The 19,237-nt window shown below is 39.8% G+C and overlaps 1 protein-coding gene across 5 annotated transcripts in view; it reads left to right on the top strand.

Moving 5' to 3' along the window:
- IMMT (inner membrane mitochondrial protein) overlaps positions 1 to 18,926 on the top strand; it is a 41,859-nt gene extending 22,933 nt beyond the window's left edge. Inside the window, exons 5-15 of one of the 5 annotated variants that reach the window (XM_032880632.1) lie at positions 212 to 349; positions 711 to 806; positions 4,258 to 4,394; positions 6,898 to 7,001; positions 8,246 to 8,381; positions 9,265 to 9,394; positions 11,459 to 11,473; positions 12,806 to 13,029; positions 15,535 to 15,666; positions 16,648 to 16,777; positions 17,982 to 18,926. In XM_032880632.1, coding sequence (XP_032736523.1) covers positions 212 to 349; positions 711 to 806; positions 4,258 to 4,394; positions 6,898 to 7,001; positions 8,246 to 8,381; positions 9,265 to 9,394; positions 11,459 to 11,473; positions 12,806 to 13,029; positions 15,535 to 15,666; positions 16,648 to 16,777; positions 17,982 to 18,595 — 1,856 coding nt within the window. In that variant the 3' untranslated portion in view covers positions 18,596 to 18,926. The remainder of the gene's footprint in view (positions 1 to 211; positions 350 to 710; positions 807 to 4,257; positions 4,395 to 6,897; positions 7,002 to 8,245; positions 8,382 to 9,264; positions 9,395 to 11,458; positions 11,474 to 12,805; positions 13,030 to 15,534; positions 15,667 to 16,647; positions 16,778 to 17,981) is intronic. The other 4 variants (XM_032880633.1, XM_032880634.1, XM_032880635.1 and 1 more) reach the window with 4 other exon arrangements.
- The last annotated feature ends 311 nt before the right edge of the window (positions 18,927 to 19,237 follow it).

Genomic DNA, 19,237 nt, shown 5'->3' on the forward strand with positions numbered 1-19,237 from the left:
GGGATCTCTTGTGCATTTCCCCCCTTGTCCATCTTGTGTGAGTTTGTGTCTCTGGGGGGCTGGGCCATAGTCTCCTTGCATGTTTGAGTAGTGACAATACCTGCATTTGTGTCTGTAAGGAGGCAGATGTGGGGTGGGCGCTAGTCGTAGATTCCTGTGTTCTGTGTTAACCCAGGAGATTACAAATACCATGAGTAACATATATTTGTAGGACCTACAGAGGCAGCTCAAATTATTTCTGCAGCAGGTGATACACCATCAGTCCCAGCCCCTGCGGTTCAGCGTGAGGAATCTATAAAAACTGAGCACCCTGGAATTGGTGAAGGGCAGCCCAAGCCTGCAGCTTCAGGTAGTTTATTTATATTTGTGGTTTCGTAAATGATTTGTCCATCAGAACTATTTAATGCCTAGGCAACCTCCAGACATTATGTAAGTGCCCACTTATACTGGTTTTATTCGCAGACTGGCTTAGGGAATTTTTTTAAACTTTAGAGTCTGAATAAATCTCTGAAAGCAAGAGGTTTAAGAACTAATCCCTTATTTCTTCATGTTGGAATCATTGACTGGTGATGTGGTTTTAGAATCCTAATGACAAAAATGCCTTCAGTTGATAGAACTGGCAAGTACAAACGACGGTGTTTTTATTTCCCTCTGAGCTACTGAAATTCTGTGCTGAAATTTGATTTCCTCTTATTTACTTTGGCTGCAAGAGGAAGCATCCTCAACTTCTGTACGGGAGCGACCACCCGAAGAAGTTGCAGCTCGCCTTGCGCAGCAGGAAAAGCAAGAACAAGTTAAGATTGAGTGTATGTAAACCAGACGGCTTCTTAAGCACTTTGCGTCATCTCCATCAGTTGCTGTCTTCCTCAGCCATCGGCACACGTTTCTGATCCATCAGCTAGTTTGGTTTCTTTAGTGGCATTTGTCTGTGTACCACCTTTATTTCATCATTTGTATTCTTTCCATTTAACCTCGTTTTACCTGGGTAACAAAGGCTGTTCTTAGTGTATAGTTGGAGAAAATTTCAAATAATACTTGTACTTAATCCCTTTATGTTTATTAGGGTTCGTGCTAAAGATTCTTTGTGTTCTGTGGAACAGAAGTTGTTTATGTTTTGGCAACTTCCCTGAAACCCTTTTAATTGTTTAACTCATAAATTTATTTGTACAGGTCAAAATGGCACCTGCTGTGGTTTATTACTAGCCTTTGGACTCTAATAGCCCCCTTATCTGACAGTGGTGGGAGGTGAAATGTTCTACACATGGCTGGTTTCCAGCTAATGGAAGCATATTCTCTTTTAAGTTTTGATTTTATGTTAAACTTTTTGATAGTTTTTAAAAGAGATATATCTAAAAATGTCTTTTTCTTATCTTAAGGTGTAGGGCGCATCATTTATTATACTGGGCAGTATAATGATGTCTGTGGAAGTAGGGGATATGTAGCTTTTTGCTGAACTGAGAGGTGTTTATTTTAAAGTCTTATGGCAGTTCTTTATAGTTTTTTTTTTTTTTCCCAAAGATTTTATTTATTTATTTGACAGACAGAGATCACAAGTAGGTAGAGAGGCAGGCAGAGAGAGAGGAGGAAGCAGGCTGCCCGCTGAGCAGAGAGCCCGATGTGGGGCTCGATTCCAGGACCCTGGGATCATAACCTGAGTGGAAGGCAGAGGCTTTAACTCACCGAGCCACGCAGGTGCCTCTTTATAGTTCTTGATTGCTTCTCCTCATGTCTTATTTCTGCTTGTCTGTCTTGAGTGGTTCCTCTTTACTTCTGATGCTTTGGTTCTGCCCTACTCTCAGGAGGCAGGTTTGTTGGAATTGTGCAAAGAGTAGAAGGGACAGAAGGAGCATAGGTGCGGGGCGTTAGGTTTGACTACTTGGATTTTGTTTTTGGATAATTTTGTGTTCTTCTAAGTTCTTGGCCATGGTTACAAATAATTGGGAATGTTGAATAAAGACTTCTAAATAAGTGAAATATTTCTGTATTTTTTCCTACTTCGTAGTTTTTCCTGAATTCTCTTCTATAGCAAATCAATTTTTTATTCATATTTTTATTTTTCACTTTTCACCTTTTATAATGTAGATGCCCTGAAGTTGTACATTTAAGATGGTGACGTCTGCTGTTTCGTAATGCCCCCCCCCCCCTTTTTTTGATCCAGTTCTTATCTTTCATTTTGGGCAAAGTGAAAATTTTAAGAATTTTTTCTGTCACCTCTTAGTTTTCTCTCAGGCTTTACTTTTTAAAATATGTGTGTTTGTAATTCTTAAATCTCTCTCTCTCTTTTTTTTTTAAGATTTTATTTATTTATTTGACAGAGAGAGATCACAAGTAGGCAGAGAAACAGGCAGAAAGAGAGGAGGAAGCAGGCTCCCCACTGAGTAGGGAACCCGACACCGGGCTCCATCCCAGGACTCTGGGATCATGACCGGAGCCGAAGACAGAGGCTTTAAATCACTGAGCCACCCAGGTGCCCCTGTGTTTGTAATTCTTTTTTTTTTTTTTTTTAAAGATTTATTTTTTATTTATTTGACAGAGAGAGAGATCAGAAGTAGGCAGAGAGGCAGGCAGAGAGAGAGAGAGAGAGAGGCGGAAGCAGGCTCCCTGCCCAGCAGAAAGCCCAATGCGGGGCTCGATCCCAGGACCCTGAGATCATGACCCGAGCCAAAGGCAGAGGCTTAACCCACTGAGCCACTCAGGCGCCCCCTGTGTTTGTAATTCTTATTGAGAATCAAAACACCAGGGGCAACCTTGGTGGCTCAGTTGGTTAAGTGTTTGCCTTCTGCTCAGGTCATGATACTGAGTCCCACATCAGACTCCCTGCTCTGTAGGGAGTCTGCTTCTCCCCCTACCCCTACCCTGTGCTTGTGTTCTCTCTGTCTCTTTCTCACTCTTTCTCAAATATAAAATCTTAAAAAAAAAACAAAACCCAAAATCAACAAGTGGAACCACATCAAACTAAAAAAGCTTTTGTAGAGCAAAAGAAACAACTAACGAAACAAAAAGGCACGGTGTGGAATAGGAGAGACCATTTGCAAACCTTAAGTCTGATAAGGGGTTAATACCCAAAATATATATGGAACTCCTACAACTGAATAGCCAAAACAAAACAAGAAAGAAAGAAAGAAAGGGAGGGAGAAAGAAGAATCAAAGTACAGTGAATAGACCTGAAGAAGACTTTGAGCCTATGGGCCACTGTGAAGTGGTTTACTGTTACCTGTGCGCTCATGTGTGGGGGCAGGGGCTCTCCCCTCAGGCTCCCCCTATCCCCCTTAACTCATGCACGTTCCCTCTCTGCCTCTTTTTTTCTTTGTACCCCTCTTCATACCCCGTGTGTCTTCAGGTGAAACTCAGTCTCACATTCATGTGTGGTATTTTCTCATCACCTTTCCCTTTCATCTTTGTTGCATAGGTACCACAGGTGGTTCCTAGGTCCCGTTTGTTCATCTCTAGCTTATGCTGCTTTTGCTCAGAATCCCCTTCTGTTTTTGTTTTACCTGCCAAATATATTTTCCCTTTTTAAATTATCTGGTATGTGATAAATTAGTCTTCTCACTGGCTTTCTTTCTTCAGATGACCATTTTGCCATTTTAGTATTATATCTGGAGTCATCCCTTGCTTTATTTATTTATTTTTAATTAGGTTTCTTTTTGATTCCTGCAGCAGCATGTAGAAATATGACTTTAGTAGGTTGTAGCCTCTTGCATCGTGGTATCTGGCTGTATCCTTTTCTTACTCTTGTTTGTCTGTTATCTCCTTATATCTTGTTGATATAAGTTGCTGTGAGTATCCCTTCATGCTGAGGTGAAATGGGCATCTCTTTTTCCCTATGGATCTATGGGACCATTAGTTAAACTGAACAATGCTCATGGTTATGCTAAATTTATAGCCTCTAGTAGCTGTAAGGGGCTAACAGTGCTTTAGTTGGTTCCTCCCATTGGAAGTATATGCTAGCCTTTAAGCAATTTTTTGTCTTGGAGAAAACAAAACCAAAAAACCAAAATACTTTTTATTTTGAAAAAATTCAGTTGTATATAAAAGCAAAAATAGTATAATGAACCCCCACAGGTCTGTCCACCAGATTTATTAATTACTAACATTTTACCATACTTGCAAATGAAATGATTCTCTAAATCTCTGTTTTTGTTTTTTACATTTTTGAGGAAATGCAAAGGAAGACTCAGTAGGAGAAGCAGGGAAGTTTACAATAAAGTTATTTAGCAGGGAGGGATTTGTTTTTTACTGTTCTTTGTATTTCAGCTGTAGCCAAGAGCTTAGAAGACGCTCTGAGCCAAACCGCTCACATCACTCAACAGGCCATTATTGCTCAGAACGCCGCGGTGCAGGCTGTCAATGCGCACTCCAACGTCTTGAAAGCAGCCATGGACAATTCGGAGGTGAGCCAAAGAATGGATAGCTATGTATTATTTAAGACTGATTTCTTCCTTTTAGTATGGGCTTTCTCCCACTAAGTGAAGACTATCAAGAGTAATTGTTTTTTTTTTTAATAAACAAGACAGGAAAGATCTTTGCATGTTGTTTTTAATGAGTTTCATATAGTGTTTTATCTCACAACAATGATAACGGTACAATAATCAGTTCATATTTGCTCTCATATCTTAATAGTGCTTGAGTATTATTTTGTCGTGCGTTCTTTTTTGCTTTAAAATTGCCGACCATTTTAAATTTCTTTAATTTTTTAATTTTTTTGCCAATCATTTTTTAAAATAAACTTTTTACTTTAAGATACTTTTAGTTTGACACACAGTTATAAGAAATAATACAAGGGACGCCCGGGTGGCTCAGGTGGTTAGGGATTTTCTCTTGATTTTGGCTCAGGTTATGATCTCAGCATCATGAGATCCAGCATGGAGCCCCATATCTGGCTCTGGGCTGGGCATTGAGCCAGCCTGCTTAAGAGTCATCCTCTCCCTCTGCCTGTCCCCCCACCCCTCACTTCACCCTGCCTCTCACACTCTCTCTTTCTCAAAAACAAAAAACAAAAAAACAGAAATCCCACGTACCTCCAAATACCAGCTGTTTTATTATTTTTATTTGTTTGTTGGGTGTGGAGCCTGACACAGGACTTCAATTCATGACCCTGAGATCAAGATGTAAGCTGAGATCAAGAGTTGGGTGCTTAACTGACAGAGCCACCCAGGTCCTCCCAAACCAGCTTTTTTTTTTTTTAAAGATTTTATTATTTATTTATTTGAACAGAGAGAAAGCACAAGTAGGCAGAGAGGCAGGCAGAGAGAAGGGGGGAAGCAGGCTCCCTGCTGAGCAGAGAGTCCAGTGTGGGGCTCGATACCAGGACCCTGGGATCATGACCTGAGCCAAAGGCAGAGGCTTAACCCACTGAGCCACCCGGGTGCCCCCCAAACCAGCTATTTTAAATGCTTATGTTGATTATTTAACTTACATTGAGCACATCAGAGAATAAATTAAAACAGTAGTACTGGGATGTAATAATTTTTTTTAATAATTACATTCTGTTATTCAGTGTATAAAAATGTATTTAGACACCAAGTTGTTTGAAGAGTAAAAATAAATACATGAAATGTGAATCTCAGGGATCAATACCTTGTGCGATAAGTAAAGTTACTTTGCCACTATAACTGTGGGCTTTTTACAGAATTTAAACATGCTTCACGTTGCTTTAGTCCTAGGCACATACATCACAGAAAAGTTAGAGCTCTGATGTAAACAACTAGAAATTAGTACCTTTAAAAAAAACTTTAAGAAAATTCTGGTTTACTCAATGTCCAAGAAAAAAATTTAGATTTCAGTCAAAGTTCAGTCAGGAAAGTGGAAACCACACAGAGAATACTTAATATTTTGGTTATACAGGTGTGGGAAGGGTGTAAGTTGTAGGATATCAGGAACTTGGGTTCAAACCAAAGTAGACTGGTATGTTTCAGAAGGACATTGATTAGAAGCTTTAAATATCAATGGTATTACTTGTGAAAGGCTCCATAAGAGGGTATTTCCTCTTCCCAATGAATGCACAGCCATGTAATGCATGTGAATTAGATAGTATGAAATCTGTTGAAATCAAGATTTTACAACTAAAGGACATCTTATGGTAATGGTTAACTAGATTAGGGGATATTAGCTGGTGTTACAAAATTATCAGGAACATGAATGAACACAAGTTTTGAAATGTTAAAAATGGATTCCAACTTCTTTAAAAAAAACTGCTGATGCACAAAGCCTCTTAAAATAGATACAGAATTACTTTCTCAAATTAGTGTTTGGAAACAGTTTGGAAACAGTTGGACTCCTGTTGATAGTAGGTAAACCTAGAGTCTGTTCCACAGAATGGCTTATCCTTGGACCTCTATAAGGATTTTCAAGGAAGACTTTTGTATATATATAAAATAAACATCTTACAAAATTTGGGAGTGGGTTTGACACTAGTTGATTTTCACTTTATCAATTATAGAGGGTCATTTTTTAGGATAATGTTTTGGAGGAGTAAGGACTGTACAGAGGTATAAACTTTCTACTTACCCTTGAACTGATTTTGGTAGACAGACCTGCAGTTAAGAGAATTTTAAATAATGATGCTTCGTTGAAGAATAAATAGTTCATAAAGTTACTGTTCTTACAGATCTTTTCTGTTTCATATTCTCCTTTTGTGAATTTAATAAAAATATTATCTCTCCTTAGAAGATGCTTATATGCACTAGAACACAGTCTTTTACAGTTTTAGTGATTGGGTTTTGATGGGGTTCATGGACTTCCTTGGTTCTAACCATGAACCTTAGATTAAGAGACCCTACTCTGAAGAAATGCCATATATAAGTTTTTACCTTTGAATTCAATGCCCTTGTTTCTAAGTTTAGCCACAGTGGTGTATCCTGTGACTGTAATAGCGATAATTCATCTTTTGTTTAGATTGCAGGTGAGAAGAAGTCGGCTCAGTGGCGCACAGTGGAGGGTGCATTGAAGGAACGCAGAAAGGCAGTCAATGAGGCTGCTGATGCCCTTCTCAAAGCCAAGTAATTACTCATGGACTTTAACAAGTAATTAGGGCCTCCTGGTGGCTTTCTTTGGGCTGGGTTTTCTTTGTATTGCCTGTTTACAAACATGAGGCAGAGAAACCCTTCCCTCCTTTCACTTCTCCTTGATCTGTATCGGAATCAGGAACACAGAGGCTTAAAAAGGAGAGAGGGAATAAAATATAATTAGGCCAAAGTAAATTTGGCAGAAACCTATATAAAGGATCTTGTATAAAAAGCAGTTTTTCTTTTAGGTGATGTATCTCTATGGGTTTACTGAGATTCTGCCTTAATTTCAAGATTTTTCAGGGTTGGTTTAGGCAGTTTTATCAGAATTTTGAGAGTATGTCACAGTCTCTTTGTTTTAACTATCAAAGTAGTTAGTAAATAGTAGGTCTAGTTTTATGCCACCTTGACCTCGACTCCTGGAATTTGGCTAAAACTAGGATCAAGCAAGCCAAGTATAAAATCAGTTTCTAATGCTGGAAACCTACATTTGACTAAAGGGTCTCATTAGCCTCTCAACTTGGAATCACTCATTCAAAATTTTGTTGTGATTTTTGATAAAATATTTATTATTCATAGAGAAAGAGAAGTCTAATTCACGGCAGCATATCTTTTAGGAGTTTCAAGACGTATGCTCACATCACTAAACCTTGAGTCGGGGCTCTTGAGTTCTGGGTTTTGTGGTGGCTAGGCCGCAGTTCATCCAGTTTGTGAAACATACTGCATCATGAGGGCTCCTCGAGACCCATGTATATTTGTTCAGTGAGTTCCTTGGCTTCCTCCCTTCTGCCTTCTGTATTAAGCGCGCTCTCAGCGGAAGGGCAGTCGGCATAATCCACGCAAAAGCTGCCGTTTATTCAGTGCTCTGGATGTGGTAGTCTCTGTGCCAGGTACTTCTTATTGATTTCTTTTAATACCCATATAAGGGTGTACAACAAAGGAGAGGTGGATCTGGGAGTTGAATCCAGGTTTTCCTGGTTCTGAAGCCTGTGTATTCCATGTATACTATGCTCCCTGTCTGGTTCTTGCTAGTAAATCTAGCTTCTGACCAAGCTATTTTCAGTTAGTAAGGAAAGCTGCTTTGTCTGTATATATTGTGAAAAAACACTTGAGTAATTTTTTTCAAATTACATTTTTTCATAGCTTCTTAACAATTGTATGCTGTGTTTACATCAAGCTCTTTGCTAAAGTTGATGAGGAATAATACTAAATCATTGTTTTGTTTTATTGGTTTCTAGAGAAGAGCTAGAGAAGATGAAAAGTGTAATTGAAAATGCAAAAAAAGAAGAGGTTCCTGGGGCCAAATCTCATATAAGTGCCGCCGAGGGGAAACTTCACAGCATGATAGTTGATCTGGATAATGTGGTCCAAAAGGTATGTTTCTTAGGTCTTTTATAGCATTAAGTTTTTTTAAAAATATTTTTTTGAGGGACCATGAAAGTGAGAGAGATCACAAAGGGAGTGGGAGAAGCAGACTTGCCGCTTAGCAGAGCCCAATGCGGGGCTCGATCCCAGGACCCTGAGATCATGACCTGAGCCGAAGGCAGAGGCTTTTTTTTTTTTTTTTTGAGATTTTTAAATATAATTCTTTAGTCAAAGAATTTGAAGAATTCGGGAAAATAATAAGATTCCTTTCTTTTTCTGTTTACCCCTGGAAAGAATAGAAGTTGTTACTAATCTTGGACACAAAGTGGATTATCCATTATTATCAATACTTATTAAAATTGGTATTATTTCTGGTCATGGTTATTAAATGAAAATTTTCATTTTGTAGCAGTTCTTTGTTTGCACTTATATAGTCTACATGGGTAGTTTCCTGTGACCAGAGAAAGAGGGACAGGGGCATAGTAAGATGGTAAAGGGCTTGGGGCACCTGGGTGGCTCTGGGTTAAGCCTCTGCCTTTGGCTCAGGTCGTGATCTCAGCGGTCCTGGAATCGAGTCCCACATCGGGCTCTCTGCTCAGCAGGGAGCCTGCTTCCTCCTCTCTCTCTGCCTTCCTCTCTGCCTTCCTCTCTGCCTACTTGTGATCTCTCTCTCTGTCAAATAAATAAATAAAATCTTAAAAAAAAAAAGATGGTAAAGGGCTTGTCTGCATTACAGGGCTTATGTTCCTTTTTCTGAGCTTTAGCTTTCTCTCTGTATATTATTTATATATTCTCAGCCAACATACAAATACATGACTATAATGCCTCCCTTTTTTTGGATGATAATGATAATTTCTGTTCACTTTAACCCATACCCCTTGTATTTGTTCAGGTCAAAGCAGCTCAGTCTGAGGCTAAGGTCGTATCTCAGTATCATGAGCTGGTGGTCCAAGCCCGGGAAGACTTTAAACGAGAACTGGACAGTATTACTCCAGAAGTCTTGCCAGGGTGGAAAGGCATGAGTAAGTACAACTGAAGTGTTGGTACTTTTCCTGTTTTTGTGTTTTAAAAACTGTTCAGCTAAACTTGCTTCAACCCCATTCATCTAATCCAAACCCCTCTGGTATGCTTATCTCAATTTGTTGACAGTACAGTGTTTTCCACATTTTATTTGTCGTAGCCATAATAGGTGACAGTGCTCCCATGGTTTAGTTCCAGCCAGTGTTAGATTCCAGAACCAATGGTTCTATTCAGATCTCTGCTACTTAGGAAAAAATAATTTAGAATCCAAGTAATTCAGAGTGACATTTTAACCTTAAATCTATTAGAATATTGTATATCTATGTAAAATTATGTAAAATTATGCAAAGCCTTTGGTACTTTAAAAATATTTGTAATGAATTGAGGCACATTATGACATTATGGTTGAAAACTCATTTGGTGAGAAAGAAATCATCTGTATGACTATCAACTTGCAGATACCTCAGACTGCAGGGGTCTTTAACCATGTTTTATACAGTGTAACTGCAGAGGATTGTTATTTCTTCCTGAAGTGCTCTGAGAGTACTAATAGTCACATAAATTACCAGTCTCAACAAATTCAAAATACATTTGCTACTGTCTGTTAGAAGCTGAATGTAAGGTAGGAACTGAACTGGTGTTTTAGGCCTCTCTGAGCCTATGTCAGAATGTGTGTACTAGCTGATCCAACTGGTCAGCTCCTCAGTATGTGCTTAAGAAGATACATGGGTGCTCAAGGAGACTCATAAAATATTCATAGCAGCCCTGTATTTGTAAGAGCAGAAAAATCTAGAGCTAAATGCGCCTCCCATGTGGCAGTATAAGTGAATGAACTAAAACTATGGCTCTCAAACATAAATGTTAAGAAAAAAAGTTGTGAAAGAATACAAAGAGTAGGGTACCACTTACGTGAAGGTTAAGAACATGAAAAACAATGTGCCGTTTTAGGATGCATATGTATATAAAATCTAACAAGATGAATGGTAAACACCATATTTAGAGCTAGTGGTTAGCATAGTTGGGAGGAGGGAGGAGGAGCCTTTAGGGGGAGCATAGGTAGATGTTGCCAGGATGGGAAAATGAAGTGCAGGTTGTAGATTGTCTTTTTTCCAGGGGACAGTTCCTTTATTGCTGTAGATTAGTAGAAAGTCTCATCTGTGTGCTTTGTTGAGACTGACATCTCATTTTCTTCATCTTGCCAATTTTTCCTGCAACACTGGAACAGGTTCCTGTTTTTTGGTTTTTGGGTTGTTTTTTTGGGTGGGGGGTATCTAATACCAGATTATACAGTTGACTTCTAGAGCCATTTTGGGTGAAAAATACCTGTTTTTGAATTTAAGGGTCATGCCCATGATGTTAAGCTCACACTGAGAGGCAGGAGACTGGCTGTGGTTCCCTCTCCTGTCACTGTATCATCAAGGTGGTGCCCGTGACAGAATACTGATTTCTTAAGTATTTGAAATGTCTGGAGAGGCCTGTACTAAGAACAGAGTCCAGACTGGGGCTTAGTGAAATACACGATGAACCAATGTAAATGGAGGGCTGGGGAGTAAATGAGAATGATAGTTTCTGTGTAAAAACTAAGTTGATTGCTTCAGCAAAAATACAGATGAGTCCCTGGAAACCAAAGCTACTTTTTTTTTTTTTTTTTAAGATTTTATTTATTTATTTGACAGAGAGAGAGATCACAAGTAGGCAGAGAGAGGAGGAAGCAGGCTCCCTGCTGAGCAGAGAGCCCGACGCAGGCCTCGATCCCAGGACCCTGAGATCATGACCTGAGCCAAAGGCAGAGGCTTTAACCCACTGAGCCACCCAGGCGCCCCCAAAGCTACTTTTAACATGAATGAGTCTCTTGTTTTGTAAAATGCTAGAATTTACCTGGATTTATATTGTTCTATGTCCTTTTATGTTTTAGGAAATTAATTGTTTTGCTTTTTAATACTTAAGTATGGTTTTTCTGTTACTGGTTTCTGGTTCCCTATTTCTTTTTGGATATTCCTATTTAATGATTAATAACTGGAATATGTAAGTTCTTTTTTTCAAACTTTTCTTCTTTTCCTTTGTAGGTATTTCTGACCTAGGTGAGTAATTTTGTGTGTTTTAAACTTCGAGGCTTTTGTTTTGTGTCTTAAAATACTGAAGTCTTTTTGTCTATGGTTCTTTTATTAAAGTATCTGAATAATTTGTAACAGAACTACGTTATATGTGATAAATCTGATTTCGATATTTTGGGCATCCATGTGCTCTCAGGAACAAAAATATTTCACCAATGATTGGAAATCTGTAGATAGGTAGATCGATATCTATATGTATTTTAAAGCTTTTGTTATGTAAAATTCCAGTAACAAGTGGGAGAGCTCATAGATTCGTCATTCGTCACCCAACTTTAGTAATTATCAACGCATGGCTTTTGTCATTTATTTCCCAGCTTCTATGGAATGAGATCCCAAATATCATATATTCTTTTCAGTTACAAATAATTTCCATATTAAAAAAAAAATGATCACTGTACCATTATCACACCTAAAACAGTAATTCCTTAATATCATCACATGTCTGTTTGGTGTTCAGTTAACCCCAATCATTTTATAGAATGAGTTTTTTAGTTTTATTTAAATCAGTATCCAAAAGAGCTACATGTGTTGAATTTGATCAGTAAGTTTCTTATCCCCACTTTATTTTTTGCTTCTCCGTTCTTATACTGTGGAATTGAGTCATTCATCATGTAGTATTTCCTACACTCTGGATTTTGCTATTAAAGCTGTAGTTCTTAACCTACAGAAATGTATCAGAATACTTTTGGAATGTGAGATTTGAAAACAAAATACATGCATAAGCCTAAGTTAGAATCTTTGGGCATGTGTATTTTAAAAAGCTTGACAAGTGATTCTTATGGGCAGTTCTGGTTGCAGGTCATTGTCCTGGGTAACGCCATCTGTTTAAGAAAAGGTATAAAAACTCTTAGTAGTAAGAGAAAAGTCAGAGAATCTGAATTTGAGATTTAACAATAAAGAATATTAGAATGCCTGTTATGACTAATCACAGTTATGCATGAGCGAAAATATAGAAGTGTGTATATATAAACTGTTTTTAGAGGCAAAATTAGGATAAATTATAAAGTCTATTTATATTTAGTTCAGACTGGAAGTCCTAATTTGAGTTGCTGGAAAAGCAACTGATAATATACTTGAAGGCCTGCCTAAATTACTTCGCTTGGGATTGAACATGTCTTAGTTGGACACAGGCTGTGAATTTCTGAGGGCAGGGGAGAATCTAAATCTGCTTCAAAGGGTTAGCTACCCTTTGCTTTCTTTACAGCTGTTAAAATTAAATTACTGTCACTTGAAGCGGGTATGTTGTAGATGGTTAGTTTTGGTGCAGTCATTAACATTTCAGTGTCATTTTCTGTTTAGCTGACAAACTGACTACTGAAGACCTGAACTCTCTGATTGCTCATGCACATCGCCGCATTGACCAGCTGAACAGAGAGCTGGCAGAACAGAAAGCCACGGAGAAGCAGCACATTGCACTAGCCTTGGAAAAACAAAAGCTAGAAGAAAAGCGCGCGTTTGACTCTGCAGTGGCAAAAGCATTAGAACATCACAGAAGTGAGATACAGGCCGAACAGGACAAAAAGGTAGAGGAAATGAGAAATTGAACATGAACACTTGAATAGCTGCTTCTAGAGAAAATATCAACAGTTATTAACTTTAAAATATTAGATGTAAATTGTGCTGACCCACCATTGAATTGGCCCTTGTTCTAGTCAGAGCTTCTAGGGAAGGATTGTTATAGCGGACTTCCTTTATATTGAGCAGATGTTGAAGTGAAAGGAAGTGACAAGCCGTTGGTGTTCGGGATTATCTACTTTATCTTTTCCAGGTGGAGCCGCTGTCCTCTAAAGCGGTGCTGAAAGATGTTGGATTGAGTGTCTTTTTTCTCCGCCAGTGTTTTGGTTAAGAATGGATGAGATCTCTCCTTTTAGTCTTGTGTCAGTGCACGTCATGTATTAAATAGGTGTCTCCAGGTTGATTTGGGCACCTGAGTACTTACCTCCCTTCGTGAGCACTCCCTCCGCCATGAAGTTCTTTTTTCGCTAGCTGCCACACTCCTGGCCTGTCTCCCACCTTGCTGGCCACTCCTTTGCCCCCTTCTTGGTTCCGCCTCCCAAATAGGAGCATGTACTGGCCGTGGTTCTGAAACCTTTTATCCATATAAACTGTCTCCAGGTGCTCTTATCTAGACCTGGGACTGAGAAGGTTAAATTCTGTCTGTCACGGGGACATTTATGTTGCTAGTTCTGGCCTCTGCCTCACCTTCAGATTCCTCCTATCTTGCAGCTGACTTGATGTCTCTACCTGGCTTCTCAGTAGTTGTTTGAAACTCAAACTCAGTTGTTTCAAACTCAGTTTATTCAAAGCAAATTTCTTGACTCTCCCCAACCTGTCTCCCAGCCCCTCAGTTTGTTTCTTTCTAAATCTCCATCCCCAGTTGCTCAAGCCAGAAACATGCTTAGTTATTCCTCTGTCAGCTCTCACACACGTCCATCGACATATCCAGTTCTGCATCCAAAGTAAAGCCCAACTTTGTCCCCCTTCTCTAAGTCCAGATTATCATCATAACAGTTTCCCTTCCCATAACAGTCCCCCCCCTTTTTAAAAAAATAAATTTACTTTTTGGTAGGGGGAGTACAAGCTTGCGGGTGGGGGAAGAGGGTGAGAAAGAATCCTCAAGCCGACTGTCTGCTAAGTGCAGAGCCCATGGCGGGGCTTGACTTCAGGACTCCTAAGATCATGATGTGAGGCGAAACCAAGAGTCAGCCATTCAGTTGACTGTGCCACCCAGGAGCCCACAGGTTCTGTTTTCATACCCATCTTTCTGTGTCCATTTACATGGCAGTTGGTTCTTCTAAAACCCATTCAGATCAGATGCTAGGCTGCTGAAAACCTTGCACTGACAGCCCACTGCTTTTAATAAAAAAAAAATCCAAATTCTTAGCCCATACCAAAAAGGCCTCTTGATCTCATTCCTGTTTGCTGTGAGCCAGACTTCCCTTACTTCCCTTATTGCCTGTATTTGCCAGGTGCCCTGGTTTTTTTGTTTGGTCTTGTACCTTCACTACTTACTCTCCCCTAGACTGTTTGCTCTGCCTTATACCTTGTTACACTTCCTCTCTTTAAACCTTAGTTCTAAGCTTGGATGTTACCTTCTAGAACAGCAAGACTTTTCCTGTTCTTACAGTGTAGATTCCGTCTTCCTTTCCCTCATACTGCCTTATTTATTTTCTAAAAGTAAGTATCACAATCTGGGATGTCCAGTTTATCTACTTACTGTCTGATCCCTATATTGTACATTATATGAGAACAAAAAGTTAGTGTGCCTCCAGCACTGCTGTATCCAAGCATATAGTAGGCACTGCCAAGCCCAGGATTGGCACTTCATAAATATGTATGTACTGACTGAATGGGTTTGTTTATTCATTACTTCTATTCTGAGAAAAAGTAGGTTATGAATTCTAGGTAACTAGTATTAAATAATTTGTAATTATCTAATGGCCAATTATTAGGTGAGTTGTGATAGGCTTTTCATATTTTTGGTTAGATCTGGGCTGTGTTGTGAATCTAAATTCATAGTAAAGTAAGCAGTTTCAGAGTAGTTTTCTTTGTTTAGAAGAAATTATGTAAAGTAACTGCCAAATATTTATTGATTTCTTAATAGTTCTTTACAATAGGCATTATTTATTATTCATAGGTTACACAGATGGCTGTGGTAAAGCTGTGTTTGATCCCAAGTATTTGTAGTTATTTCTTTCCATGAGTTGGAATTTGTTAATTGTCACAGGAGTGTGTCATTCAGGAAATGACAGTGTTGGCCTTGTGTAAGATGCAGCCTGGTGATATGGGAGAAACAGAAATGGGGGCCAGAGAGACCCCATTTGAGGTCTGATTTTTGCCATAGCTGTGTGACCTTGTTTTCGAGTCACTTTCCAACATTCAGCTTTCTGATGGATGTCAGAGAGGTCAGGACCATGTCCACATGCGCGGCACGTCGGAGCAGATCAGGATACGGAAGTTGCTGTCATCCTTTCTCTTTTCTTTCTCTTTTTCTGAAAGCAAATGTGATAATTCCTGTGGTTTCACAGGTAGAGGAAGTCAGAGATGCCATGGAGAATGAAATGAGAACCCAGCTTCGCCGACAGGCTGCTGCCCACACTGATCACTTACGCGATGTCCTTAGGGTACAGGAGCAGGAACTGAAATATGAATTTGAACAGGTGAGGACCTGCGAGAGAGCCATCAGTTGCCCTTCAGCCTCCTTTTCCCCTTTACATGAACAGTCTGTCCTTTCCTTTTCATGTGCTCTGGATGTCATTGCCCCCAAGGGTGTGGAAGAGTGAGGAAAGATTGCTAATGGCACCCAGCCTTGGCACACTGGGGCATTTGTATATTTGTAGCACTGCTGTTCTTCACAGAAAGATGTACCTGTGTGTTATTTATCACATGTGTTTTTATCTGTGTCCTAGTTACTTGAAGCCTTCAAATCTTTAGGGAGGGTTGGTACAGGGGTTTCAAGAATGCAGATGTGCTTGACATGTGTAACTTCTGCTTTCTCTCCACAAACTCCTATGGATTATGTGGTAGTGCTCAGATTTTTATATCTGAGGAAACTTCCCAGAGAGGTTAGGTTTGGAAATCACAGCAAGACAGATATCTTTAATCATAACTTGTTTCTATTCAGCAAGCCATTTATAATATATTAACTTATTTTGTCTCACAAGAGGAGAATGAGGTTTTCCACATAAGGAGATCTTCCAGAAAATTGAAATTTATGCCAATATGAAAAGGTATTTTACTTTAAATTTATTTAATGGGTATTTTTCTGAGAAAAGAATGAGTATATAAGCTCTTGAGTCAGGAATATTGAATACAGTTTACTATGTTGGGGTGGTATGTTATTTTATTTTCTCAGGTGCCACTTTCTCCTTTTGTAATAGTTTGAGTTCTCCTCCTCCTGATCTGCTTCCTCTAATACTAGGTTCTATCAGTAAATTTGTAGAAAATCACATCTGCTGTGAGTTTTAGGAAATTTTCGAAACCTTACACATAATGGACGAGTTTTCCTGACAAATGTTTGGAGATTTTAAAGGCACTCTTGCTTGTGGAGATGGCAGTTGCTGGAAGACTAGTGTCCTAATAAATGCCATGCACTGAAGTAGCACCACTCTTTTCCGGACACTGTTTATGTTTTATTTCAGGACCTGTCTGAGAAACTGGCAGAGCAAGAGTTACAGTTCCGTCGGCTTAGTCAAGAGCAAGTTGACAACTTTACTCTGGATATAAACACTGCCTATGCCAGACTGAGAGGAATCGAACAGGCTGTTCAGAGTGAGCTCACGGGCCTCTTACAATTTTATTCAGTCCAACTTCTTAGGATAATTTGTTGGTAGCAAGACAATGAGATACATCCATCAGCATTAGGGTATAGTGATGCTGAAGTCATGCTATTAAATTTTATTCATTTCTGTGAAAATTAGCCCAGATTTGATAAGTTTGGAACATAGAGAGTTTGTGAGAGGAAATTAAAAAGAATCTAAAAATTAAATCTAAATACTTGAAGTTTTACTCGGTGTATCATAGAATGGAGATCACCATTTACAAGGCAGGTTACCCAGCACACTTTGGTTATGTCTTATGTGTCCTGCGAGGAGCAGAAGGCCAGTGTATCCCCATGCTCTCCCTCCGGCTCTGCTGACCTGTCTCCAGTCCTGTTTTGGAGGTGGTGATTTGCTGATTCCACTGACCAAATGGACAGTAGTTATTCTGAGGCTTCCATGTGCCACATTGAAAGGGAAATGTCCTCATAGGATGTTGATAAAATGAGTTTTTTGGGGGGTGTTAGAGAGCCATCTTTGTCAGATAAGTATAAAAATAAACTACTCATGAAATTTCAAGGTCCAGTAGTCCATTATGTTTACTTGAAGTCTTCCTTTGCAGGAAGTTTCTGATGGCATTAACATAAATCTTAGCCTAGTTTAAGTATGTTTGTCAAACATTCTAAAATAAATATCTGAATTAGATACCATGTATTGTCCTAGATGTCACAGGAAAAGAGACTCAGTTGTGCTTGTACACATACATCCTTTCAGTTTTCTCCATGGTTTTACTAAAAACAAGGCCTTATTGGGGCACCTGGGTAGCTCAGTCAGTGGAGTGTCTGGCTCTTGATCTCTGCTCAGGTCATGATCTCATTCATGAGATTGAGCCGTGCATCAGGCTCCACACTGGGTGTGGAGCTGGCTCACGATTCTGTCCCTCCCTCTGCCCCTCCCCTGCTCTCTCTCTTTAAAAAGAAAAAGAGTACTCAAGTTAGGCTTGCAGTGTTCCCTCATGAAGAGGCCAGCTTTCTAGGAAAGAACACGCCAGAAATAGTGGTAGGTGAGGTTGGAAGAGGCTCTCTCTGGCCCTGTTCACACATGTGGCTTTAGCCTGGTAGGGGTGCAGGGTGCATCAGATCTCTGGAGGTATTGAGGAGGACATGTAGTCAGATGGAGAGAAAAATGTTTTTCTTTGCCTTTTTTCCCCTGGATAGGTCATGCAGTGGCTGAAGAGGAGGCCCGAAAAGCCCACCAGCTCTGGCTGTCGGTGGAGGCACTCAAGTACAGCATGAAGACTGCGTCAGCAGACCTGCCCACCGTGCCGCTGGGTAGTGCGGTCGAGGCCATCAGAGTCAACTGTGGCGATAGTGAATTTGCCCAAGCTTTAACTGCAGCTATCCCTCCAGAGTCCCTGACCCGTGGGGTGTACAGTGAAGAGACCCTTAGAGCCCGTTTCTATGCTGTTCAAAAACTGGCCCGAAGGGTAGCGATGATTGATGAAACCAGAAATAGCTTATACCAGTACTTCCTCTCCTACCTGCAGTCCTTGCTCTTATTCCCGCCTCAGCAACTGAAGCCGCCCGCGGAGCTCAGCCCTGAGGATATAAACACTTTCAAATTACTGTCCTATGCCTCCTATTGCATTGAGCATGGTGATCTGGAGCTGGCAGCCAAGTTTGTCAATCAGCTGAAAGGGGAGTCCAGACGAGTGGCACAGGACTGGCTGAAGGAAGCCCGAATGACCTTAGAAACTAAACAGATAGTGGACATCCTGACAGCATACGCCAGCGCCGTAGGAATAGGAACCACTCAAGTACAGCAAGAGTAAGGTCTAGGAAGAGTTTTGTAAAGTCGTATTTTATGTGAAAGGGAATCAGCAGTGATACATGAAGGGTTTGCAACAGGGTCCCAGAATTTTTAGAAAGGAGCAGGTTACAAGTATTGTTCTAAATGTTAACACCTGTTGCATTTATATTATTTCCACTTGCTATCATGTCAGTGAACTCCGGGAGTATTTTCTTTGCAACTTGTGTAACATTTTCTGTTTTTCAGGTTTTACTGATCAGGCTCGTGAGCCAGTCAAAATAATGTTTGTGTTCCCTGTGACTACTGATTCTGCCCTTGGAGCAAACTGAATAAAACAAAAAGATGAAAAATGAGTAGCTTATCCCTTTTCAAAAAGTACCATTTCTAGTTCATTGTATGCGTAGACAATTTCCTTGACAAGTGGCAACAGCAGAAGGAGAAAGTCCTGGGCACTGAGTTTCCTGGTCATGAATTGGGTTCCAAAAGTGCAAGGTCTGTTTTTGGCTTTGAGGGTTCTGGTGAACTGATCCCTGCTGGTCAAACTCAAGAGTGATGTACAAGGCACAATGTCAAAATATTTATAATGGGAGATAAAGCATTTCTAGTGATTAAAAGGCACTAGAAATAGTATCCATCTGAGACTTTTAAAGTTGCTACCACAGGA

Source organism: Lontra canadensis, unplaced genomic scaffold (genome assembly GCF_010015895.1).
Source record: "Lontra canadensis isolate GAN:19392208 unplaced genomic scaffold, GSC_riverotter_1.0 scaffold71, whole genome shotgun sequence".
NCBI lineage: Eukaryota > Metazoa > Chordata > Mammalia > Carnivora > Mustelidae > Lontra > Lontra canadensis.